At 48.5% G+C, this 26,736-nt stretch overlaps 2 protein-coding genes across 2 annotated transcripts in view; one reads left to right on the top strand and one right to left on the bottom strand.

Moving 5' to 3' along the window:
• The window catches only part of IQGAP3 (IQ motif containing GTPase activating protein 3), a 39,537-nt gene extending 26,639 nt beyond the window's left edge, over positions 1–12,898 (bottom strand). Inside the window, exons 1-11 of the mRNA XM_068965180.1 lie at positions 12,862–12,898; positions 10,646–10,733; positions 5,703–5,859; positions 4,993–5,070; positions 3,653–3,729; positions 2,835–2,902; positions 2,631–2,744; positions 2,234–2,412; positions 1,713–1,791; positions 983–1,146; positions 175–262 (exon numbers count right to left, since the gene is read on the bottom strand). Coding sequence (XP_068821281.1) covers positions 175–262; positions 983–1,146; positions 1,713–1,791; positions 2,234–2,412; positions 2,631–2,744; positions 2,835–2,902; positions 3,653–3,729; positions 4,993–5,070; positions 5,703–5,859; positions 10,646–10,733; positions 12,862–12,898 — 1,129 coding nt within the window. The remainder of the gene's footprint in view (positions 1–174; positions 263–982; positions 1,147–1,712; positions 1,792–2,233; positions 2,413–2,630; positions 2,745–2,834; positions 2,903–3,652; positions 3,730–4,992; positions 5,071–5,702; positions 5,860–10,645; positions 10,734–12,861) is intronic.
• A 4,536-nt stretch (positions 12,899–17,434) lies between these two features.
• Positions 17,435–23,971, top strand: TTC24 (tetratricopeptide repeat domain 24). Its single transcript, XM_068994132.1, has 10 exons — positions 17,435–18,140; positions 18,332–18,535; positions 19,146–19,274; positions 19,410–19,522; positions 19,862–19,960; positions 22,611–22,708; positions 22,856–22,956; positions 23,333–23,446; positions 23,555–23,645; positions 23,812–23,971. The coding sequence occupies exons 1-10, from the start codon at positions 17,435–17,437 to the stop codon at positions 23,969–23,971; spliced, it is 1,815 nt and encodes a 604-aa protein (XP_068850233.1).
• The last annotated feature ends 2,765 nt before the right edge of the window (positions 23,972–26,736 follow it).

Here is a 26,736-nt window from a genome sequence, read left to right as displayed (position 1 = left end):
ATGAATTTAACTGTAGCATCCCTCTAGGGAGCCAAGAATAGGGCATACTAGGTGGCGGCCAGGAAATGGAGCAGCAGTCTGCACTGCTCTATACAGAAGCCAGCCAAGGAATTACACACTCTTCCAAGAACCAGGGATATAGCCAGACCAGGTCTCAGTCTGGAGGTGACTTACTGGCTTGTTCCTGATCACCCTTTATGTTGGCAGCAGCCACACCAGCTTGGACCTCCTCCTTTTCCAGAAGCTCCACTAGGCCCAGCTCCTGGAAGAGGGAAGAGACGCAATAGAAGAGAGTCCTCCTAGGGCTGTGAATGTGCTTCAGGAGCAGCCAGCGAGCGCCCCAGGTCCACCTCACCTACCCTCAAGCCCACCTCCCCCCTGTAGGCAGACTAGCCTGGCCCACCCAGCCCTAGGAACTCATCTCTAACCTCTGGCTTTTTCTTACCCAGCAAACATCGGAAGTAACAACACAGGCAACACAAATATAGTTGTCTGGGAGAAAGTCAACAGCACTGAAAATAAGATTGCTAACTTGAAGCCTCAATTCAGCAATGGCAGAGCATATCACTGCCTATTGGGCTGTCCCCCAGGACTCCCTGGTCAGGATGAGAGATGCTCAGAGGGCAGAAGCTGATCAATCTGGTCCATTAGACTTTGGGGTAATTTAACCATTTAGTCTTCCCTGGTGGCTCAGATGGTAAAAAATCTCCCTGCAATGCAGAAGACCTGGGTTTGATTCCTAGGTGGGAAAAAATCCCCTGGAGAAGGCAATGGCTACCCACTCCAGTATTCCTGACTGGGCAATCTCATGAATAGAGGAGCCTAGCTACAGTCCACGGGGTTGTAAACAACTGGACACAACTGAGCGACTAACACACACAGCATGTAGTCAGCACGTGCTAGATACAAAGAATTGACAGTGGTGAGGCGCTCCACCATCCCATAGTCAGAGAAGGTAAGCAAGTCATAGACAGAGCCTGACCTGCGCTTTCTGCTCTCTGTCTGAGCTCAGCTGTTCCAGGTACCAGTCCGCAAAGTCTCTCCTCACTCCTTGCAGGGTCAGGACAGGGTCTTGAAGGGCCTCAAGCAAGGCCTCGGGGCTCTGTCTTTCCAGGGCATCATCAACAACTTCTAGGGCCCCATGGACTGAAAAGACCAAGACTCCATAATGGACAGTGTGAGAAAGCCAACCCCTCACCATTCCCAGCTCAGCCCGCTTCTTTTCTGCCCAGGGTTACCCCCACCCTTGCCCCCTGGGCTCCTAGGGCCCAGCCTAAATTCTTTAGCTTGATCCTCATGGTCTTCCCAGCTCATCACTCCAGACCCTGAGGATACCCTTGCCCAAACAGGCAGGTGCACACTCCATCCTGGGCCTTCAAGCAGCCTCTCCTGCCCTGATCCCCCATCCCCATCCATCCATCCTCCAAACTCTCTTCTTGAAGGACCCCAGACCAACTGCCCCCAGTGCCAAGGGCTGAATGGCCTTCCCCTTTGCCTCTGTCCTCTCCATGGCTCTCCATTCAAACAGAAGCCCCCTTGACAGAGATTGCTTCTCCAGACATTGTCAGATGTAAAGAACACATATAGCCTTGACTTTGAAATAAATGTTGACCCAAGTGAGGCCATGGGCCTTCTGGCCTGAGAGAAGCCAACCTCAAAACTCCCTGGATGGGGGCTAATCCCTCAAACCTGTCCTGGCCTGTCCCTCTTACCATTGACATGGTTGATGTTGCCTTGGATTTCCGCTTGAGTTAGGTAGCAGTCATAGATGTCCTGGCTTTCTCCATCATTCTGCAAAAACTACATTGAGAGGGGAACCTGGGAAAACCAGTTCAATCTTTCTTACTCCTCCCTCCCTGTATAACTATTTGGTCTTCTGGGGGTCTTCTCAAAGCCAAAGATCAGTCTGGTTAGAAGGAATCTGGGGAAATTGTGTGACCTAACCCCCCCGGTACTGACACAGTTAAGCTGAACTAAACCTTGAGAATCTCCAGTCCAGTCTCATCCAGTTCTACATTCCAATCTCTCAGCCCTGCCCCAGAACCTTTTCCCCCGTTGTCTCTTCTCAATTCTCATCATTCCCCTCAGTTCCTCTCCTATTTCTCTATAGTTCCTGACAGGTTAGTTTCTCCAGGCAACTTTACTCAGAGACAAGACAGATAGGAGTCCTGGTTTCACTAGAGACTTTCCAGGCCACCCAGCTTTTCGGCCCTTGCCAGCCAAGTCTCCTTACGCGGTTCCTGGCGTTGGCAGCCTTTTCCATCTTGGCCTGAGCCAGCAGCTCCTGGTAGATGGGTGCCAGAGGCTCTCGAAGATTCTCCAGCAGAGCATTGGGATTCTGCAAGGCCGCCAGGGTGTCCTTGACCACCCCTCGCTCCACTGCCTCATTGATGGCAAGAACAGCTGCGTGGACTAGGAGGGGGCATGAAAACAGGGTCAGGAGGCCAGAGCAAACAATCAGCTGCAGACCACTCTGACATTACCCTTTTTTCTATCCACAAGGCCAGGCAAGTCAGGTAGCCTAAAGGCCCTGCCTATGATGAGAGGTAACCAAAGTTTATATGGGGGCGTAAGGCTCAGAGTCCTCCCATACCCACGGAACGACACCAACAGGTGGGCCTGATCTCTACCTGCAGCCTCATCCACTGAGAGTTCATTGGCCAGGATGCCCCCGATCTTGCTGAAGGCAGGTAGCTGGAGGTCATACTTAGCCAGTTCAGAGGCCATGTTGCTGAGTTCTTCAGCTGCAATGATAGCACAGGTGCCCTTCATCAGGCCCCGAACCCCCAAAACCCCACCCAGACTGTGGAGGTTGGGGGAGGAGCTGGGCTTACCTGTGAATTTCACCTTCCCATATAGATCATGTATCTGAGGAGCCAATCCCAGCCGGAAGAGGAAGAGACTGGGAAAGAATGGAAGGCATTGGGGCCTATTCATTTTGACAGGCTGCCTAGAATAGGTTTGCAGGAGATACTATGGGAATTTAGAGCTGAAGACCATTCAGCGCCTGCCCACAACTCATCCCCCGCTTACAGGGAGATAGGCAATGTAAGCCAGCCCAAGGCAATGCTGGAGCAGATAAGTAAGATGCTATAGGAGGTCTGTGGGGACTGGGAAGGCTTTACAGAGAAGGACACACTGCAGCGGCAGGTCATTGGATGGAGACGGAGGATGCAAAGGGCATAGCAAGCAGAGACCCGCTGAGCTAAGGCACGGCCACCTGAAAGGACGCGGGAAATGAAGCCAGAAGGAGGTGACGTGGTGGACACAGGAACAGGTCAATCACTTTCTGTGATTTAGCCAACTGGTTGCTGATGGCTGGCTGTGAGTAGGACTAAACAGCCTCCTCTCTTCACACTGACTGTGACAGCATGTGACCCTCCTGATACATCCTAACTGGACTTCTCTGCACCCCAGTCACAAGCTGAAGACTCCTCGCTGCCTGCCGTTTCCCTTCACCCACAGAGGTCACGTGTAAAGGTGCCCTCCAGCACACACATAAATCTAAACAAAACTAGTTAGATCAAGAACGTCACTCTGAGAAGGGTTCCCTGTGGTCTACCCTCCGCCCTTCCTGTGTCAGTGTTTGTTGCTGTTGACTGTTGGTTGCATCCACCCAAGGAGCCCAGCTGACAAAGTCCTGGCCTCTCACCTGAGTGCATGAATGCAGTAGACCACCCGTGGCATGTTCTTCTTGTCATAAATGTCCGTGGTCTCTGGGAAGAAGGTCTGGAGGGGAAACCACCCAGTTACTGCCACTGGACACTTCTAAGCAGCACCAGATGTGGAAAGAGGGGCTGAGGAATAGGTCTTCCTATCTGACCTGGGGTGTGTGTTCCTTTGTTGCCTGGGGCTTCTGGGTCAATCTCCCCAGCTCTTTACACCCAGCACTCATCCACATACTCAGTGTAGAAGAAAGGCACTGGGACACACACCAGCTGAGGCCCAGCCACAGACACACAGCCAAACCAAACATGAACCAAACATCAGACAAGGCTATCAAGTCTACAGGATGCGGGCCACACGCTCCAAGAGAGATAGGTGCCTCTATTCATTCTACAGACGCAGCCAGCCTCTATCCCTCACCGTGCACTCTCACCAGAAAGGTGGCATGCTGGGAGCTAGCCATGACCCCAAAAAGGGCCCAGTGAGACACACACTGCCAAGGACCGCACAGGATCAGGACGTGCCATCACTGTGTCCAAGCCAGAGGTCTCTAGCCAGCGGGGACCCCTCTAAGAGCTGAGTCACCCCTGGCATGACTTCCCATGCCACCTGATGACACTAATGAGGTTTAACCTCAATACATCTCGGTTACCCTAGATAGGTAAGAAAGCACCAAATCTAGGGACTTAAAAGCATTCTAGCCTCATCAAGGACACATGTTTCTATTGTTTCTGCCTCTCACTAAAGCTTCTTTCTTAACTGTCATTTCCTTGTCTTATAGTTCTCTTCTATAGTGCAGAAAAACACGGCATAGTCTTACCATGCCTTAATTTGTACAGTCTTTACAATCTACAAAAAGAGATCAAACAGATCATGTGATCTTCCTAACAACCTTATAGGGTAGATAGGGAGGGATCACTATCCCCATTTTACAGGTGAGAGACAAACTGAGAGTCAAAGAGTGAGAAGACACACAGCATGTGTCCAGCTGGGGTCCTGGCCCAGGCTTCCAAGTCTATCACTTAGGGGTGTGGTGTGTCCTTGCTTCACACTATGAAAATCTGGTGGAAAGACGGCCCGTCAACATAAGGCCCACCTCCTGCATGATACAGGGGCCTCACTGACTAATGGGAACATCCTGGGCCAGGGAGCCTTCACTGCCCTTCACTTGACATACCCACAGGGAAACAGAGGCAGAGACCAAGTAACAAGGTTCAAAGACACATGGAGATGAACACTGAAGAGTCCCAGGGAGGTAAAGCATGTGTGTGGTGGGGGTGCTGGTAAAGAGCAAAGATGAACCCCAATCTTAAGGCCCAGTGTTACCGAAGGCAGACCGATGTGGGCTATTGCAGACAGCCAAAAGTTGATGTTGTCCGTGTGACGGAAATGCAAGCCAGTTGCCTGAAAGGGAAGGAAAGAGAATAGAATCTATTTCCACGGTTCTTGGGGTTTGCTATGGGTAGAGTCCAGACTGGAACTTGAAGATTCAAGGGGTGAGGGCAGAGGACCCTGCCCTATGGATTTCCCATGCCCCCAGGATGGAGACACACAGACAGACAGAAACCACCAGGTATGGATGCCCAGTGGGGCATTGGGATGGATGGTATGGGGATAGGATTAGCAACCTAGTACGGCTTCCGAGAAAAGGGGAGTCCAGAGCTGGGATGGGAAGGAGAGGCAGGCTGGGCTGGCCAGAACACAGCGAAGGGGAAGCATGCCCTGGAAGTACCTTGAGGTGGTAAAGCCCACAGCCTCTGCATGTAGACTGTAGGTAGAAAAGTCTGCTTGGAGGTTCTCATACCAGGGCCTCTCAAAACCCACCTAGCAAATGCCTGTTAAGGGTGATACACACTGCCTGGCTGGGAGATATCCATTGAAACTCGTTGTTCTGGTGCAAAGATTAATAGCATCCTTTTCATCCTCAGTAGTGGCCAGGTCTGGACAATAAATTGTGTGGGCATCCCACTCTCACAGCTTTGAGAAGAGGGAGTTTGAGAGGAAGAATGTTGAAGGTAGAGACCTCTGCTCCCCACCTGGTACCGCAGCTGCTCCGCATCATAGATCTTCTTCAAGGGAACCACAGAGGGTGCGAAACAGTGGCCCAGCTTGGCCAGCAGCACTCCGTTCCGGAGGCTCTCCTCCAGCTCCACGGGGGAAGGCAGCTCCTCTTTCAGGCAGGCCTCCATCCAGCTGAGGGCATGAGAGCAGCTTGTGGCGGGCTTGGGCAGGCCACAGCACTTCATCCAGTCCCAGGACCCTCCTCCCTCCCTCTCTCCCTTTAAGCAGCCTCTCACTCTCTCCCGACTCCTGCTCCTGCCCTGCCTGCGACACCCACCTCTGCCCACTGCCTGGCTGTTTCCACAGTCTTCCAAGCTGCCTCAGACACCTGGATTGGCCAGTCCTCAGCCCCCACCTGCCCCATACATCTTCCATGACAGATACTGAAGCTGCCCATCTTCGGTGAGGCTTAAACAGTCTCTTACCTGTTACATGATATAACCTCTCACTCAGTCTGGTTATGCATTTGAGTGCTGAACCAATCTGTGCCTGCTCACTTCTCTTATTCTGCATGTTCTCAGAACCCAGGCACACAAAGGTCATGTCTACACAGCCCAAAACCCAGTTTCGATGATGAAGAGGGGAGTAGGACTGCAGCAAGGGGAGCAGCACACACAGACAAACAGGAGTCGGGAGACCTGCTTTCCACACCATCTCCCAAATTCACCTTTCTGAGCCTCCAGCTGCATAATCTGCAAAATGAAGATACCTGTACTTCCCACTTCAGTGGGCAGCTGCCATGATTAAATGAGTTAATGAATAGGAAAACACCTTGAATGTAAGTATTAAGTATTATTATGGCTGATGAGTGTATAAGGGAGAGAATAAAGGATCCCATCTGAGAAGCCCAATATGTGGGCTCTTCCTCCACATTTTGGGACCTATGCTGTTGCTGCTGCTGCTGCTGCTGCTGCTGCTAAGTCGCTTCAGTCGTGTCCGACTCTGTGCGACTCCAGAGATGGTAGCCCACCAGGCTTCCCCGTCCCTGGGATTCTCCAGGCAAGAACACTGGAGTGGGTTGCCATTTCCTTCTCCAATGTGTGAAAGTGAAGTTGCTCAGTCGTGTCCGACTCTTAGCGACCCCATGGACTGCAGCCTACCAGGCTCCTCCGTCCATGGGATTTTCCAGGCAAGAGTACTGGAGTGGGGTCCCATTGGGGAAAGTATTATTCATTGATGCTCTTAACTCATATTATGAGCATCCTTCATAGGGATCTATTGCACCCTGGCTCTCTGACCACCAATTTGGGAGAATGACATCAACAAAGGGTTACAAAGTTCATAATACATTGTAAAATTCAGGGTCCACAAAGCAGAACTATCAAGGCAACTATAACAGTGGTAAATATAGTTTTCCACCAATCACCCTTCACCCAAGATGATAGGACCGAAGTCCAGAAAGGAATGTTTTCATGTGACATTGTTTTCACCTGGTTTTTCATGTCATCTAAAGCAGTCGATACATTGCCAGATAAGTCAGGAATGTATTCACAACATTCAACCTTAATTATAGCACAGGTCTCTCCTTGAGCAGCTGTGAGTATGTCCAAATCCATTCTATTATGAATTCCCGCTTTTCTCATTTGGAGTTGCTCTTCATTTAAGGCTGGGATGGCTTTTGTTCTATCTAGGAGGGCCTGTTGTGTGAAATTAGTCAAGGCCTCTACTTTAATCATGATATCTGCTGTCCCTATAGAGGGTAGGAATAAGGCAGCAATATACTCATACCACTGAAACACGGATCTTGTCCACCTAGCATGTAAATAAGGTAGATTTACCGGTTGTTGTAGGCTAGGCTTTTGTTACGCTGGCATTTATATCAAATGTAACCCCATGACCTGAGTCTATTGACTGTAGGTCTTACACCAAGAGAGCAAGGAAAGCATATCTGTTTTCAAAGAAAGAGCAAGTCACACCTCATTTTATGCTTTCTCTGCCACAGACACCTGATTTCCTATCTACCCCATCCTACCTACTTTTTGGGAGAACATAAAAATTACACTATTGATTGAAAGGAAAAAATTAAGCATTTATCCTTCCTTTAGAGCCAACATCCATTCACAGGAAATATGGAACAAGTTGAGTGAGACAGGAAGTGAATAGAAAAAGCCAGAATGTAGGATGTTCTAAAGGACATATGACTTGGTTTCTTCAACAAGTCAGTGACATAAAGAACTGAAAAGGGGAGGTGAGCTGTTCTAGATGAAAAAAGACTTAATAGTACATAACAACCAAACGCAATATATGAATTCTTTCAGATCCTTAACTGGATAAGTCGACTGTAAGAATACATGATTTTTTAGACAATCAAGAAAATTTGAAAATGGCCTGAGTGTTGATCTTTCAAGGATTAATGGATAACTTAGGTGGGTATTATAATGGCATTGTGGTTATGAAGGCAAATGTCCATATACAGAGATATATATTAAAGTATATAGGGGGATAAGAGGATGTGATGTTGTCTTTGTTCACAGATGGCACACTCGTCTTTGCAGAAAATCTGAAAGCATGACACCAAAAAACCCCTGGAGATAATAAGTGATTATAGCAAGGTTGTAGGAGACCAGGTTAATATATAAAATTCCATTGCTTTCCTATATACCAGCAATGAGCAAGTGGAATTCAAAATTAAAAACACAATACTATTTATATTAGCACCCCCCTCCAAATGAAATTAGGTATAAATCTACATCAGGAAATCTACAAAACTGATGATGAAATCAAAGAACTAAATAAATGGAGAAATATTCCATATTCATGGATAGGAAGATTCAATATTGTCAAGATGTTAGTTCCTCCCAACTTGAGCTATAAGTCAATTCAATGCTAATCCAAATCCCAGCAAGTCATTTTGCGGTTGTCTAAACAACGATTTTCAAGTTCACAAGGGGGTGCACCCAGCTAGCTTAGTGGGTACAGCATGAGACTCTTAAAGTTTACATGGAGAGCCCAAATACCCACACTAGCCAACATGACAGTGAAGAACAAGTTGGAATACTAACACTACCTGACTTAGCCACAGTAATCAAGACAGTATGGTATTGGTGAATGAACAGACAAATAGATCAGTGGAACCGAACAGAACCCATGTAAATATAGTCACTTGATCTTTGACAAAGGAGCAAAGGTAACACCATGGAGCAAAGACATTCTTTTCAACCAACGGTGCTGGAATAACTAGATATCCATGTGCAGAAAACGAATCTAGACACAGACCTACACCCTGCACAAAAATCAACTCCAAACGGAGCATCAACTTCAAAGTAAAATGCAAAACTGTAATACAACTCGTACAAGCCAACACAGGAGGAAACCTAGATGACCTTGGGTATGGCAGTGACTTTTTAGATACAACACCAAAGGCACAGTCCTTGAAAGAAATAATAAGCTAAATTTCACTAAAAGTAAAACCGTCTGCTCTACAAAAGGCAATGTCAAGAAAATAATGTGACAGTCACAGATTGGGATAAAATATTTGCAAAAGAAAACATGTACAAAAGACACATTTGAGGAAATTTCCTGGCGGTTCAGTGATTAAGACTTGGTGCTTTCGCTACCAGGGCCCAGGTTCAATCCCTGGTCAGGAAATTATGATCCCACAGCCAAAAATAAATAAATTAAATTAAATTATTAGTTTTTAAAAAGACACATCTGATAAAAGATTGTTACCCAAGATATAAAAAAACTCTTAAAACTCAACAGTAAGAAAACAAACAACCTGACTGAAAAATGGGATAAAGATCTTAATAGACACCTCACCAAGAAAGACGTACAGGTCCAGCTCTCCCTTGAGCCGGGCTGCTGTTCTAACAGCATCTCCCACTCTAATATACTTTATTCTCCTCTCATAAGAAAAAAGAAAAGAAAGAAAGATGTACAAAGAAAATAAACATGTGGCAAATAAGAATCTGAAGAGATGCTTCACATCATATGTCATCAGGGAAACGCAAATTAAAACAATAATGGAATGCCAATATACACCTATTAGAATGGTCAAAGTCTGGAACACTGACAATATCGGTGCTGCTGAGGCAACGGAACAACAGGAACTCTCATTCATTGCTGGGAAGCCACCTTGGGAAGCCATTTGGTGGTTACTGTACTCTTAGCATGTGACCCAGCCATTGTGCCCTTTGGTATTTAACCAAAGGAGTTGAAAACTTACATCTGCAAAACATACTGCCCAAATTTGGAAGCAACCAGGATGACCTTCAATAGGTGAATGGCTTAATAAACTGTGGTACATCTAGAGAATGGAATGTTATTCAGCACTAGCAACGAATGAGCTATGAGACCATGAAAAGACCTGGAGGAAACTTAGATGTATATTACCAAGTAAAAAGAAATCGATCTGAAAAGGCTACATATTGCATTATTCCAGGTAAGTAAAATTCTGGAAAAGGCAAAACTCTGGAGACAGTAAAAAGATGAGTCGGTCCCAGGAACTGGGGGTGGGGTGGGAGAGAGGGGGTGAATACCTGAAACAGAGCCTTTTTAGGGCAGTGAAACTAATACGATAATTATGGAAGGATACATGTCATTATATATTTGTTCAAACTCACAGAACGCCTACAATTCAGCATGAACTCTAAGGCAAACTATGGGCTTTGAGAGATTATGTGTCAAAGTAGGCTCATCAGTTGTAACACATGTACTACTCTTATAGGGGTTGTTGATGGTGGGGAGGCCATGTATGTTTCTAGGAAGGGGATGTATGAAAAATCTCTGCATCTTTATCTTAATTTTACTGTGAACCTAAATAGGCTCTATAAAGTCTTTAAAAAAATAAAAGATGCTATTTCAACTCTCCCTTTCCCACAGAATGGACTCTTGCCTTTTTCCATTTGCTTTGGGGGCAGATGCCTGGGGTGGGCAAGATGGGAAGAGGAGGGCAGAAAGAGGCAGCCCCTCTGCTCACCGCTTGGCTTCCTCCAGCCGACACAGGTATTGATAGGCGATGTTCTGCCTCCTCTGCTCATCCATTTCCTCTGCTGTGAGGCGTTCATCTGAGGAGTCAAAGAAGGGAGCATTAGACAGAGGGCCATAGCCAGGTTCTTCTTAGTAGATTTTCTTAGGCAACTCTGCTCAGAGACTAGAGGCAGCTCCCACATGCCTGTCACCCTGTTCCCAGGACACTGGCTCCAATCTTCTGCTCCCATTCGATAAAGATACCCTAATCAGCACCCTGTTAGAGGGAGGATCCTTCCTCTACTGGAGGCATTCCTTTCCTTTCCAGCCATCTTCCAGACCTCCTCCTCCCTTCAGGGATGTCCAGATCCCTCCTTGGCTGGGAACTTAGCTCCTCATTTTATCCCTAATTAGGCTCTGAGTTCTCCAAGAACCGGACTTCTGTCATCCTCCTCATGTACTCTCCCAGAGACTAGGTTAACAGAACCAACTAAGATGCATCATCCAGCAACCATTCATTCACTCAATACCTCCTGTATGTCGCACTAGACTAGTGGACCTCTACTCTCAAGAAGTTCTGGCTTAGTTATTCAGTCCTGTCTGACTCTTTTTGACCCCCAGGGACTGTAGCCCTCCAGCTCCTCTGTTCATGGGATTTTCCAGGCAAGAATACTGGAGTGGGTAGCCATTCCTTTCTCCAGGGGATCCCTGGGATCCCACCCAGGGATTGAACTCAGGTCTCCTGCTTTGCTAGTGGATTCTTTACCATCTTAGCCACCATGGAAATCCAAGCAGAAAGGAAGGAAAAGCTACTCAACAGAGAGTACCATGTGAAAAAAAAGCCACTCAACTTGGGATTAAATGGAATGACAGAGAATTTTAAAAGATCACAAAGGTGTATTTCCTCTCTCTTTTGGTATAGGTCACCTGAGAAAGAAAATAATCTCCAAGCTAAATAAAATGCAGACAATAACTTGACTCCCAAACTCAAGAACAGGAAATCCCTTAAATGAGGCAGCCTTATTTTGCCTTAGCCAGAGCCTCCTTTTATCCTTCCCCTAACTCTTCTCTCCCATCTGTCAGTTTCCTTAGGGAAGACAATACAAAATCAGACAAAATGAGAGAAAGCTACATATACACACCAAGAAAATAAACTCAGAGAACTTGAAAAGAGAGTTTAGCAAATCTGTCTTTGACTCAGCACTTAATGCCATTCCGACTCTTTATCTCTTTTCCTTATGTTGCTTATCCTATGATATGACTTGCGGGAGGGGCAGGGCTTCTTTGAATTGGTAGTTAAGCAAGTTAAAACACACACACACCCCTCCATGTTCAGATTTGAAAGCGCTGGCCAACAGCAGGAAATCCACCAGTTCCTCTGAGGGGGTGTACAAGGAACAAGTGTTGGTTGCTAAGCATGGAAAATAAACCAGTAAGTGAATGACATCACTTCAGAATTATGAACTGAGGACTGTGAGAGATGGGCGGGACTTTGCACATACACAGAGTCTTAAAAAAAAAATCAGTTTTCCTGTTCTTTTCAGGTCTGAAACTAGCTTTCCTTCAACTGATCGGTAGACATGGACTTAGCTTTTTGAATCCAAATGGAGAAGAAGGGAAAGGAGTAGAAGATTTTGCTTTCACTCAGGTCAGATGAAAACCTTTCTGCGCTTCCAGTTTTCCGACCCCACTCTAAAGCAATGGTTTTGAAAACGTGGTACATGGACTACCCGCATCACAGTTAGGTAGGGTTATGGAAGAAGCCCAGTGGTGCCTGTTATAAGTGCAAGATTATGGACCCAAGTTGAGACCTACTGTTGCTAACGCTCTGGGATAGAACAAACACCATAAAGTTTAAGAGGCATTGTCTCAAAGAAGCACCAAAAAGTCAAGGAAGTCCCGCATGTCTTGTTAGGCAGTGCTTGGCAAGTATGACTGCTGAATTTTTAAGGAACCAGCCAGACCACCTACATTCCCCGAGCCCCGGAGCCCCAGAACTTGGGAATAAGGGAGAAAACTCTCTGTAAGTCAGAGCATTTCGAAGCTCACAGCTTTACTCCTGCCCGCCAGAGTCCGAACTGGGTGCTCCCTCTCCACGGAACAGTGCCGGAGCCCCTTGTGCAGGGGGCACCGCGCCCAGCCCCAGCCCCAACCTCTCCCAGGACCGCCGTGTCCCCGACCAGCGGCACCACAACCAAATCCTACTCGGCCTCTTCTAGCACTCACAGATCGCCCGGCCCGCGCCCGCTCCTCTCCGCTCCATGTTCCTCCTTCTTCCAGGTTTGAATCTCCCGCCGCCCAGCCACCGCCCCTCACCGTTGCCACAGGCGGACACGGTACTTCCGGTCCATGCCGCAGGGTGCTCTGGGATTTGTAGTACCAGGTAGGAAGAAGGATACCACTCAAGGCTGGGAGGATCGTTCTTGCGGTACTTTAGGTCGCTATTTCTCCAGGGCTTCTTCGTCTTATTTCGAGTACCCTCTGCTCCTGCCCCTGCCACTTTCATTTCCCCCTAATATTCCCATTAACCCCACCCCCGTTCCTATAGTGTTCTTTGGTTTGGTCTCGCTAACTTGAGGGCCTATTTTGTGCTACGCGCTGATCAAAGTGGTGCTGATGTAGAGATGCGTGCTAAATCGCTTTAGTCGTGTCCACCTCTTTGCGACCCTATGAACTGTAGCCCGCCAGGCTCCTCTGTCCATGGGATTCTCCAGGCAGAAATACTAGACGGGTTCTTTACCACTAGCACCACCAGGGAAGCCCAATGTAGAGATAAACAGATACAGTTAATGCCCTAAAGAAATTCGCTTGAGTGATAAACCCATAATCAAGTAACTCAGAGGTCAGTGATACACAGAGGGAGCAGATAATTGCTGTTGTTAAGAGCAGTGAAATAATAATACTTTGTGAAATAAACAGAAAAAGGCAAATACTATATGATATCACTTACATGTGGAATATAAAAAATAATACAATGAATGTATATACAAAGCAGAAACAGACTGACAGACACGGAAAACAGACCTGTGGTTACCAAAGAGGAGAGGGACAAATTAAGTGTATGAGAGAAACAGACATAAACTACTATACATAAAATAGAAAGCAACAAGGATTTACTGTATAGCACAGGAAATTATACCCAATATCTTATAATAGCCTATAATAGGATACATCCCCTGGAGGAGGGCATAGCAACCCACTCCAGTATTCTTGCCTGGAGAATCCCCATGGATAGAGGAGCCTGGCGGGCTACAGTCCAAAGGATCTCAAGGAGTCGGACAAGACTGAGCCGCTAAGCAGGGCACATAATAGGTTATAATCTGCAAAAATACTGAATCACAATGCTGCACACCTGAAAATAACAGGATTATAAATAAATGATACTTCAATTTAAAAAATTCAGAGGACGGGATGAAGTAAGTGTTTGAGGAAGAGTGTGTAAAGTAAGAAAGGAGCAAAGGGCAGAGTGTCGGGGAACACTGGTATTTTACAGGTGGACAGGGGCTTCCCTTGTGGTCCAGTGGCTAAGACTCCATGCTCTCAAAGTAGGGGCCCAGGGGTTCCATCCCTAGTCAAGGAACTAGATCCCACATGCTGCAACTAAAGAGTCTGCATGTTGCAAGGAAAGGTCCCACATGCCACAACAAAGAGAGAAGATCCTGCATGCCACAACTGAGACCTGGTACAGCCAAATAAATAAAAATTAAAAAAAAAAAAAAAGAAGTGGACAGAAAGCAAGCAAAGGAGATGGAGAAGGAGTTGTCAGCACAGGAGAAAGACAGCCAGGACACAGTGGCTCATGGAGCCATGTAAGCAGAGATTTGCAAGGATATGTCAGATATAGTAGGGAATCAAACAAGAAAAATGATCCAGAAATGATCACTAGATCTTTAAGAGGTCATTGGAACCTTGGTGAGATCTGCCCCCTTCCCAAATCATTTTTTTTGCTTTAAGAGAGGCTGGTCAGTGAGCAACAGACTGAGCAGCATCTTTGACTCTGGTTATGCTGCGGTAGCATCCTGAAGGCCCAGCCCATGGACAGAAGCCGCAGGCAGCTAGGAGAGCCTGCCTCGGGCATGGGCACTTTCTGCGGCACACAGCACTAGGCTTGCACACAGCAGGCACTCAACCAAGTCTGCCTGGCAAATGCAGGTGAGCCCAACTACTTCCTTCTAATTGTGTTTCTGGCCATGGCCTCTCTACTTAAAAGAGGCCTTTCTCCTAGATAAATGAGGACATTTGCTTTCTGATGCAGGCCACCCTTGGTGAGTTAGGGCAGGAGGTGCCTGTTTTTCCGGGTCCTGCTGTTCTCTCATTAAGCAGAACCTGGAGGTTGCAGATCAGTGGAGCTGGGAAAAGGAGTCCGGGAGCAGAGAGCCTCCTCTGATCTCCAGGCATTTCCTGACCATCAACTTTTTGCCCTCTTCCCAAATGTAAAACTACCACACAGAAGCACATTGTATGAGTGTGTTCGTGTGTGTGTGAAAGGGTTCATTGCCGGGATAACCCATGCCTCATTAAAACTTGCAATCACGGTTAGTGGAAGGGACCTTAGGCTAGTGAGCCCAGAATCAGAAAACCTGGGCTCTAATCTCAGCCTCATGACTGCTTTGTGACCTCAGGCACACCTGCTTTTCTGAGGTCCCTTCCTCTGTGAAATGAGGGAATGTGATAGATGATCTTTGAAGCTATAACTAGCAACAAGCCCTTGCTGCTTTGATTCTTGCTTGAAGTGAAGGACTTGAGGCATGTGTCTGCAAGAGTGGGGAGAGGTGGGGCAGGAAGGGCAAAGAAATACTGGTATCTATGCCCAAGCACCAGCAGAGTTCAGCACTAAGATAGGATATTTGAGCTGTCAATCAAAGAATTCCCTAGGCATTGAGGGCGGTACTTGGTTGTCTGGTAACCCCAGGGGCTCTGAGCTAAGAGCTGAGAGAGGTAATCCTAGCCAGAGGGACCATTCCAGAAAGTCAGCTACAGAGAAGATCAAAGAAGGTAAGGCGCCTGTGCCTGGGGCCCCAAGGTCTGGTGGGGGTAGCTAGGAATGCCCAGGAAGGAGGGCCTCAAAGAGACAGAATTTCTGGGTGCTCTTAGGAGCAGGGGTAGTTTCTTTAAAAAGAGAATGTATCACCTTTGCTTGCTTCTCCTAAAAAAAAAAAAAAAAAGAGGCAGCAGGGAAGAAGAAGAAGAAAATGGGAAGGACTGAGAACTCACCTCTTGGGCCTTTTCCACTCCTTTTCCTGTCTTGGGAGGATTCAGGGAAAAGGCTTTGCCTTTCTAGGGGGAGAGATCCTAATGAGAAACACATGCTGATGCAAGAAATGTATTTGGGTTTAACAGTGCCCCAGAGATAACAGCAGGATGTTAGGCGACCAAAACTAGCAAGCAGACGGAAAGTCAAGGAGGTAGTGGGGAGAGAGGTTCCCCTTGAGATAGGGAGTGGGCAGTAACTGGAGACACAGAGGCCTTGCTCCTGAAAGTTGGCTCCCCGCCAATTACACGGCCTAGTCAGCTTTGTGCCCCTAGTGCCTTGTATGGCTCCTGGCACACAGCAGGAGCACACTGAGCTTTTGTCGAACTGACTTGAACTCTACCTTGAGATTAGACGCAGGAGTATGTAGATTATGAGTGGATGTCTTTGGATGCACAGAGTGAAGGAGATGGTGGAGCAGAGGCCCTGTATGTGCTCTGTTCGTTCATCCATTCATTTATTCATTCAGTACACCTTTTTTATTGTGGCAAAAATCTATATATACCATGAAATTCACCATTTTAAACCTTTTCTAAGCATACAGTTCAGCAGCATTAAGTATACTCACGTTGCTGTGCAGCCTTCACCATCCATCTCCACAACTTTTTCATCTCATTCGGTAAACATATTTTGAGAATCTACTGTTTTAGAACATTCAAGTTGCTCCAAATCTAGTAGGGGAAATGGTCAAGAAAGTCAACAACCCTAACTCGATATGAAAAATGCCTTGAGAGACCCAAGTACAGATAAGCACTATGGGAGTACAGAAGAAGGACCCAGCTGGTTGAGGGGAGGGGCTTTCTGAAGGAAGCTGTTACTTGAAATTGTTGCAAGGAAGAGAGTGGTTCAAGAGAGGATGGTCAGATCCCAGGTCCAAGTCCCTGGGGTGGATGCCGAGTATGTGTTCTTGGCATCATGCAGGAAAGAATTCCATGTTGAGCCATAGTAAAGAGAAAGAAGGCTTATTCAGGGAAGAAACGCACTCCATAGACAGCGTGTGTGGGGCTGTCAATTTTTACATAGGCTCTTGGTGGGTATCCTCAGTATTAAGGTGATTATATAGGCTAATGATTGGGTGGAGTATTCCAGTTATTTTGGAAAAGGGGTGGGGATTTCAAGGAATTGGGCCACCACCCACTTTTTGACATTTTGTGGTCATCCTTAGAACCATCATGGCACCTGGGGTGTGTTACACTGAGAGTATACTGAGGCTCAAGGTCAAGTGGAAGTTGAGTCTGCCATCTTGGACCCAGTTGGTTCTAATCAGTTTATGTTGCATCCTCAGGCTAAGTCATTTTTTCAAAGATTGTGCCCTGCCCCCTCCTTGTCTTAAAATGAGTCTTGGAGGATGAACAATTAGTCAGGACATCAGAGTGAGAGTTGATGTCCAATGGGATAGGTGAAGCAAAGTGAGATGGCAGAGAGAAATCCTTTAACCCTGAGGGTCACACTGGCGCAGAAGTAGAGCTGAATTGCTGTAGAGGGACAGCGGTCCTTTGGAGGACCAAGGATAACATACTGACCCCTCTGCTCCCTATTGTCAGCCCTATGTCTTCCCTCAACACCGAGGATACCCCCCAAGAACCCTCGCTCTCGTCCTCAAGCTCCAAGAAGAAAAAGAAGAAAAGAAAGTGGCCTCAGCAAGAGGCCACCATCCAAGCCCTCACCAGGGCTGGCCACAGGGCCCTATTGGCTGGCCGGAACCATGAGGCCTTGACCAGCTTCCAGAGGGCCTTCCTCCTGGCTTCCAAGTCACCACAAACCAGAGACACCCCTGTTCTCCAGGCCTGTGCCTTCAACCTTGGGGCTGCCTACGTGGAGACTGGGGACCCAGCCAGAGGCCTTGAGCTGCTCCTACGTGCTCACCCTCAAGAGACGGCCCAGGGCGGGTACCATGGCGACCAGTGTTTCAATGTGGCTTTGGCCTACCATGCCCTGGGTGACCTGCCTCAAGCTTTGGCCTGGTTCCACAAGGCCCTGTGCCACTACCAGCCACTAGGTGACCAGGGACAAGCCCAGGCAAAAATGGGAGCCTGCTACCGAGCTCTGGGACAGCCTGGGCTAGCAGCCCACTGCCTGCAAGAAGCAAGCCAGGCCTATGCCCAAGCAGGGCAGCCCCAGGCTGCAGCCCTGACATTGGGGGCTGCAGCGGGGTGTATGCTGAAGAGCGGGCAGCATGGGGTGGGTGAAGTCATGCAGGTGCTGGAGGAAAGTCGGAGGATTGCTGAGAGAAGCACTGAGCGGGGACTCCTGGGTGAGGCCTTGGGGCTGAGAAGGTGTGGGATCTGGGGGATTTCAGACCGGGTGATTCTCTGAGACATGGGGTGGAAGCAAAGGCCTTTCTGAGGGCTGGGAGGGGCATGGGAACGCTGAGGGAGTGGGACAGAGGCTGCAACAGTACAGCTTCAGCAGCATCTGGCCAGTGACCTTGGCTATGCCCTGTAGGGCAACTCTATAACGATCTAGGCTTGGGCTACTCCCAGCTCCAGCTGTTCCCGCTAGCAGTAGAGGCCTTCCTGCAAGCCCTGCCCCTGTGCCGGGAGCCAGGAGAGGAGGCCACAGTGCTAAGGAACCTTGGGATGGCCCACAATGCCCTCGGCAACTATCAGGAAGCCCGGGAGTTCCACCAGAAGGCTGCTGACCTGCACGGTGGGTACCGGGGACTGGGGAGTGAGACTGAGACCAAGGGGCTAAGAGGGGGGTTCCAGTTGGGCCCCAAGGTGGAACTCTAGAACTAATTATGGTTATACTTTGGAACTAATTAGACTGGGAAGTCCAGAACCAGGGAAGAGAGAGTGAGGGTGGGAGGGTGCAGGGGATGGGATAGCCAGGCAGGACAGAGGGTTGTGGGCCCAGAGGCTGAAGCCTGGGGTTGGGAAGGCAGCAATGGGCAGAGAGAACCTGGCTGGAAAGGGAAGCCTGAAGTGGAGCCCAGTGCTTCTTCTAAATGATTGTGTGACTTTCAGCACATCATTTTTGCTTTCTGAGCTTCAGGTTGCACGTGTATAAAAAATGGAGCTATTAATACCTGCTTTGCCTGCCTCCCTGAGTTTTTATATGGCTCAAAGTAGCCTGGGGAGGCATTCAGGCCAAAGCTCAGGCTGGGTTTCAAGAGTTCAAGCCTTCATGGTGCCTCTAGAGGTGTGCCGGGGTTGCGCACCAGGACTCCTGGCAACCCTCCCTTCCTCGTTGGGGGGCAGGGCTCTGATGCCCCAGCAGGCCAGGTCTTCTCTTAGGATGGGGCGGGCTCTGTCCCCAGGCTCTGTGGGGCAGCGGAGGGAGCAGGGCTGGAGCTTTGGCAGCCTGGCATTTGCAGTGAGCCAGCTGGGAGACCACAAGGCCGCCAGAGACAACTACCTACATGCCCTGCAGGCTGCCCGGGACACTGGTGAGGGGAGCGGTTTGCAGGTGGCTTGGGGTGGGGCAAAGCCTGAGGATCCTTGGGGCTGGTGGGAGGACCTCTGGAGGGGAGGGTCGGTGGGGTTGGGAGCCAGGGGAGGACCTCTCAGACTGTCTTCCCCAGGGGACGTGAAGGGGCAATGGCAGGCCTGTGAGGGTCTGGGGGCTGCTGCAGCCAGACTGGGACAGCATGACCAGGCTCTGAAGTACTATAAGGAAGCGCTGGCCCGGTGTCCGGTGAGACCCTCCATCCCAGAATGGAACTGTTTCCCAAGAGCCCTCCAGTTGCTCTCCTGACATGCTTTCCCCAGCTGATCTTCCTGTCTCTCCCCACCATCCATTCGCTCATCAAATGTGCATTGGACACACAGTGTGCTGGGTCTTGGGACACTATTGTGAGGAAGAATCCACCTCTGTCCACGGTTCTGGGTAGGCGGTGGCAGGACGCTGGCAAAGGCACAGGGATGGGCTAGAGAAGAGAGGAGACAAAGGCCCCTCCCCGCCTCCTTTTCTATTTCTTCCCCGGTCCCGAAGCCCAGGCCTTCCCCACTACCCCATTATCCACTCTCTCCCCAGAAGGAGTCAGATTCTGTGCGAGAGCGGCTGGTGGCCAAGCTGACAGATGCCGTAAGGACCCACTTGGCCCGGGGTGGGCTGCTTCCGACTCACACCCTGGTGAGATGACACCGAGACAAGCAGGAGGGGGTGGGGAGAGGTTACCCAGAGAAAGGGGTGGTGATGGGCGGAGCTGATGCCAAGGATGCTGTATTTGACTGCTCGTCTGTAGTCACCTGCCCCAGGGCCTGCGTGTGAGACACACAACACTTTCCAGAGGCCACCTGGGGGTGGGGAGGTGGGTGGGGGGTTGGGGATTGTCCCCAACACCAGGGCTGTGCCAGGGCTTTGGCTGATTGGTAACTAGCCCAGTGGGTGAAGGCCAAAGGCTGCCATTGAAGATGGGGCTTCCCAGGTGGCTCAGTGGTAAGGAATCTGCCTACCAGTGCAAGAGCCCCATGAAACACAGGTTCCATCCCTGGGTTTGGAAGATCCCTTGGAGGAGAAAATAGCAACCTACTCACTATTCTTGCCAGGATAATCCCATGGACAGAAGGAGCCTGGTAGGCTACAGTCCATGGAATCCCAAAGAGTCAGACATGGCTGAGCAAACTTGCATGCACGCACACCATCAAAGATAACTGAGCCAAACCTGCCGGACGTGGTTTTGTCTCTGGCTGCAGTTCCCAAAAGAGCCGCAGGATGGGAGCAGTGCTCCAAGGATGTTCTCTCTCTCTCATTCTCTAGGGGACAGTTCTGTACCCCTCCTTCTCCAAACTCCTCCTCCCTCCCTCTCTACCTCCCATCCTCTCTCGACAGGTCAATGTCTCTTCAACTGCCTCTTCCCTCACTCTCAGGCAACCTACTTACCCCAGGAATTGAAATTATGCTTGAATATTTGTTATATTTATTTGCTGGGTTTTATGTCTCTACCACACGATTGCACTCATCTCACACGCCAGCAAAGTAATGCTCAAAATTCTCCAAGCCAGGCTTCAGCAATACGTGAACCATGAACTTCCAGATGTTCAAGCTGGATTTAGAAAAGGCAGAGGAACCAGAGATCCAATTGTCAACATCCAATGGATCATCAAAAAAGCAAGAGAGTTCCAGAAAAACATCTATTTTTGCTTTATTGATTACGCCAAAGCCTTTAACTGTGTCGATCGCAACAAATGGTGGAAAATTCTTCAAGAGATGGGAATACCAGACCACCTTACCTGCCTCCTGAGAAATCTGTGTGCAGGTCGAGAAGCAACAGTTAGAACCGGACATGGAACAACAGACTGGTTTCAAATTGGGAAAGGATTATGTCAAGGCTGTATATTGTCACCCTGCTTATTTAACTTCTATGCAGAGTACATCATGAGAAATGCCGGGCTGGATGGAGCACAAGCTGGAATCAAGATTGCCGGGATAGATATCAGATATGCAGATGACACCACCGTTATGGCAGAAAGTGAAGAGGAACTAAAGAGCCTTTTGATGAAAGTGAAAGAGGAGAGTGAAAAAGCTGACTTAAAACTCAATATTCAAAAAACTAAGATCATCTGGTCCCATCACTCCATGGCAAATAGATGGAGAAACAATGGAAACAGTGTCAGACTTTATTTTCTTGGGCTCCAAAATCACTGCAGATGGTGACTGCAGCCATCCTTGGAAGAAAAGTGATGACCAACCTAGACAGCATATTAAAGAACAGAGACGTTACTTTGCTGACAAAGGTCTGTCTAGCCAAAGCTATGGTTTTCCCAGTAGTTATGTATGGATGTGAGAGTTGGACTATAAAGAAAGCTGAGCACTGAGGAATTGATGCTTTTGAACTGTGGTGTTGGAGAAGACTCTTGAGAGTCCCTTGGACTGCAAGGAGATCCAAACAGTCAGTCCTAAAGGAAATCCAGTCCTGAATAGTCATTGGAAGGATTGATGCTGAAGCTGAAGCTCCAATACTTTGGCCACCTGATGCGAAGAACTGACTCATTGGAAAAGACCCTGATGCTGGGAAAGATTGGAGAAGGGAGGAGAAGGGGACGACAGAGGATGAGATGGTTGGATGGCATCACGGACTTGATGGACATGAGTTTGAGTAAGCTCCAGGAGTTGGTGATGGACAGGGAAGCCTGGTGTGCTGCAGTCCATGGGATCTCAAAGAGTCAGATACGACTGAGTGACTGAACTGAACTGATGTCCTCTCTTGGGAAGATCCCCTGGAGAAGAGAATGGCTACCCACTCCAGTATTCTTGCCTGGAGAATTCCATGGACAAAGGAACCTAGTGGGCTACAGTCCATGGGATCACAAAGAGTTGGACACGACTGAGTGATGAACACTCTCACTTTTCCACCTATGTCCTCTCTTATTTGAAAGACTAGGACACCATATTATAGTTTGCAGGTAAAATTATCTTGGCATAAGCAGATGACTGGATTAGGCGTCAGAAGACCTAGGTTCTATCCAACATTGGCCACCAACTTTCTGTGACTTTGTCCCTGGAGGCCCAGGAAGGATGAGGTGGTCATCAAGCTCTGGCCAGGTCTGATACTCCATGAGCTTGAGTTCTAACTTGAGAGTTACTACTGGGAACCTTAATAGAACAAAGGGCCTTGCCCTGTAGTTTCATCCTTAGACACAAGGCACAGCCCAGCTGTCTCTAGCACTTCTCTGTCTCTCTGGGGCCATTGTGTGTGGAAGAAACGTACATTCACACCACAAACACAGCTGGGATAGCCATTTTTCTCAAACTGACCCCGTTTACCCCTCTTCATTCCTAGACCTCAGCTCCAGGGAGATCCCTGGCTCCAGGTGGAGCCAGCCTGGTGGAAGGGACCCCAGCCAGGGTAGGCAGGGGCACACCAGGAGTGCAGCATAGGTAAGCAGGGCGGGAGCAGAGCTTCAGCGATGGATGTGGCCTCAGGGGTGTGTTGGGAGGTGTCACAGCCTGGCACAGTGGGTGGGACACGGGGAGGAGGGGAGCTGGCCAGGGTGCCACTCTGCCATCTGTTTCCTGCCTCTACAGATCTTCAGGTGGGTGGGAAGATGAGTTAGAGGAAGGCCACGAGGGGAAAGAGGAAGAGTCAGCGAATGTTCCCACGACATCTCGGGCACCAAGGCTGGAGGGTGAGTCTAAGGAAGCTGCTTCTAGCATCGCTGTCCCCTAAATGCGAGTGCTCTTACTTCCTGGACCCCACCCTCCCACTTGTCATATTCCCAAGGCCAGGACCAGCCCTCCCCACTTTCTGCTCCTCTCTCAAGGCCCTGGACCATTTTGCCTAAACCCTTTCCTGAATTTGCCTCTTCCCCCCTGCTCATGAGGCTTTTCTAACATCTAGAACTTTGTATCTTGGAGCACCAAGGTTTTCACACCTGCTGCATGCCAGGCCCTGGATGCTTTTCTTACCTTAGCTTGCTAGTCTCTTCCCCCAAAGGCTTTGCACTCTGAGGACAGAGTTCCTTGCTTCTTGATGACTTGAATTCACTGATGTCTTCTTTTCAGTGTGTTTTCTTCCAGGCACACTGATGAATCATTCCCATCTAGTCAGTCCAAGTTTGCCAAGCACCTGCCCTATACAGGGGGACCCTCTGCATACAGCGACCAAAACATCCCCTGATACCCACCCTCCTGGTTCTTCTGCCAAAGATGTCTCTTTCCCCTCATGATGGTTCTTGGGGCAGCGAGGCCTATGATGAATGTGTTTGTCTCTCCTTCCAGGCCCAAGACCCAAGGCCCATCTCTCATTTGGAGGCCAAGGCCCCCTCAGAATGGAGAGCTCTGGCCTTCTGGTACCCAATGGGCCCCATGGCGATAGGTGGGTACCTGGGTTGGGATGAAGCCTGGAGAATGGATAAAAGAAGTAGGAGAGGATGTGACTTTGGATGACTTTAATGGAACATGATCACTGTTAAACTTGGGGGAAGAGGTGGTCTGTTGCTGGGGGACATGGTGCTTTGAGCCTCTCTGACTTTGCCCTTTAGCAGTCTGCACAACCTTCACCCAGCTCTGGAGGTCCAGAGTGTCCCCCGCCTCCTGCATGGCCTGAGTGTAGACCTTGGTGAAAGGGAGAATCCTGCTGAATGGGGGAACACATGGCTTCAGCATACTCCCCACTGCCCTGGAGCCCACCAGCAGAGGTAGGGCCAGAGAGGGTTACAGAAGCTGGAGCCAGAGCGAGCTGCCTTCTCTCCTCTCCATTGGCAAACCCCTCTCTGCCTCCTTCAGGTCATTCAAACAGCCCAGGGAACGCCCTGGCAGGAACCCTCAGAGGAGATCCATGGAGTCTGGCTTCTGCATAATCATGTGACCATCCCCTGCCAGCCTCAGCATGGCCTCTGCAGTACCCTCCCAACATGCACACTTCAGGGACTTCTGGGGCTGGACCCCTTCCCCGTCGTTTCCGGTGAGCACTGCATGGGCATGGAATGCAATGTCTGCAAGTGGGCCCCCGAGCAGGCTGGACAAGGGCTTGGCAGTCTCCGCACCAAGGCGTTCTGGGTGCTTCTCATTGGGATTTTTGGATTCAATAGGGAAAAGAAAAAAGGAAAACGGATGGTACATTTCTCCCCTTTCTTTCTGGCATCAAATCTCACAATCTGGCCTTGCCAGTTCTTAAAAGCATGACATCTTGTTTAAGACACTTTAGGGTCACTGACTCCATTTTCTCATATGGGAAATGGGTATCTCATGCTACAGAAGATACACCTTAAGGGAGCTATTGATACACTCCTCTTCCTCCAGAAAAAAAAAGCAGATGCTGGATGCAGGGCCTCTCGGGCCTATAGCAGCAGTACTGATGCTAGCTGCTGCAGCAACAGGATTTTGCACCATTGCTCACTTGGCACATGCCACACCCTGTTGTGCTTCACAAGTGTCTTCTCCTTTAATCCTCACAGCAGATGAATCCCCTTTCACACATGAGGAAAAGTAGGCACAAATGTTAAGTGGTTTACCTGCCAGGTCAGACAACTAGTAAGTAAAGCTGAGGTTCATACCTAGGCAGTGAGTACCTTTTAGGATGCTGTGCAGTTCAACTCCCCCAGTTAAGCCATTGCTTACCAACAGTTGTTCGTGTTTGATACCAAATGTGTTTATTCCAATTGTGTGTGTTTTTGTTGTTTGTAATTAAACTGATGAACTAAGAGTGTGAAAACAAGCTGTTTCTATGACAACTAAATGGAATCTTTAGAAGACACAATTCAGGTGAGTGACTTTAAAAACTTCTGTTGAATTAGATGTGAGCAGAGAAACCATTACAAATTGGGGGAAATCATAAAAATCTAGGTGAATTTTGCACTCAGATTGCTTTAAATATACCATCAATTTTTTGTTCCACCTTAAGGAAGCCAACTTCAAACTGTTAGGTGATATGTAAGTGGTGAAGTTTATGCAAGAAAGAAGATGGATAACTACAGTCTTTGGCCTTATCCTCAAAGGCAAGACCCTGGTCACACTTTGACAGATGGCAAATGAACGTTTGTTGAAGTAAAATAATCTAGTCCCAGTCGTGCCAGATCAGAGAAGGCAATGGCACCCCACTCCAGTACTCCTGCCTGGAAAATCCCAGGGACAGGGGAGCCTGATGGGCTGCCATCTATGGGGTCGCACAGAGTCGAACACGACTGAAGCGACTTAGCAGCAGCAGCAGTCGTGTCAGATAAGAGGCATTCTACTGCACTGTAAATTACTTCACAATGAGATTTTAAGGATTCATTAAAATATTTGTAGATAGAGACCTACTAGGTTTCAGGCACAAAACCAGGTTTTGAATCTTCCTTATCTCAATAGAGCTTATTATCTTGTCAGGCATTGGAGATGTCTTGACTGAGATGTAGATTCACTGACTATAACAAAGCCAATCAAACTGTCTTTAAATGAAGAAAGAAGAAAGGAGAATGATTTTGAGGGACAAGTAGCAGCATCTGCCACACAAGAGTATTGATCCTAGGTCAGGATCAAGCATCATTGGCTCTACCATTTTATAGCTATATTACCTTAGGAAAATTACTTAACTTCTCTCTGCTATGCAACTTCTCATCTATAACATAAGGACGAAAATACATCATAGGATGGACAGGATCAAATTAGATAATATAGGCAGAGCATCTGGAACTTAGCAAATACTCAATCCTCATGCCCCCTTTCATTAAAAGGTTTTCATTTATTTTTTTACTGTGCTGGGTCTTCACTGCTGCACAGGGTTTTCTCTAGTTGTGGAGAGCAGGGGCTACCCTTTAGTTGCAGTACTCAGGCTCCTCATGGCAATGGATTCTGCTCTTGTCGCAGAGCATGGGTTGTCTAGGCACACGGGCTCCAGTAGTTGCAGCTCCTGGGCTCTAGAGCACAGGCTTAGTAGTTGTGGCACATGGACTTAGTTGCTCCTCTGCACGTGGAATCTTCCCAGATCAGGGATTGAACCTGTGTCTCCCGCACTGGAGATAGATTCTTTACCACTGAGCACCAGGGAAGCCCGACATGCCCTTCTTAAATTGACTTTGAAGGCATTTTCTAGAGTACACTCCAAAAGGTGAAAGGCAGCAAGGTGGAACAGGTTGGGCACTGCCTTCCTGAAGATAGCCTTCATTGGCTGTTTCGTGAATTCTAAGTGTGTATGCTGGGATATGCTCTGTGTTACTATTTCATAGTTACATCTCATCTGAATGAAGTCAGCAGTTGATAACCCTTCAGATATATAGCTCTGCATTTGGAGAGGCATTTCAGCATAGAATAATGCTGAAGACTTCAGACTTTAGGTCAAGCTGCTTGGGTCCTATCTCCACTGACAGCTATCAGTGTATCATTGGACATATCATTCAACATCTTTGAGCCTCAGTTTCCTAATCCGCCTTCAGTGCAGGGGACCCGGGCTTAATTTCTGGGTCAGGAAGATCCCCTGGGGAGGGGAA

The sequence above is a fragment of the Capricornis sumatraensis genome, chromosome 2 (genome assembly GCF_032405125.1).
Source record: "Capricornis sumatraensis isolate serow.1 chromosome 2, serow.2, whole genome shotgun sequence".
In the NCBI taxonomy this organism is placed as follows: Eukaryota; Metazoa; Chordata; class Mammalia; order Artiodactyla; family Bovidae; genus Capricornis; species Capricornis sumatraensis.
This window is presented reverse-complemented; position numbering and strand designations above follow the sequence as displayed.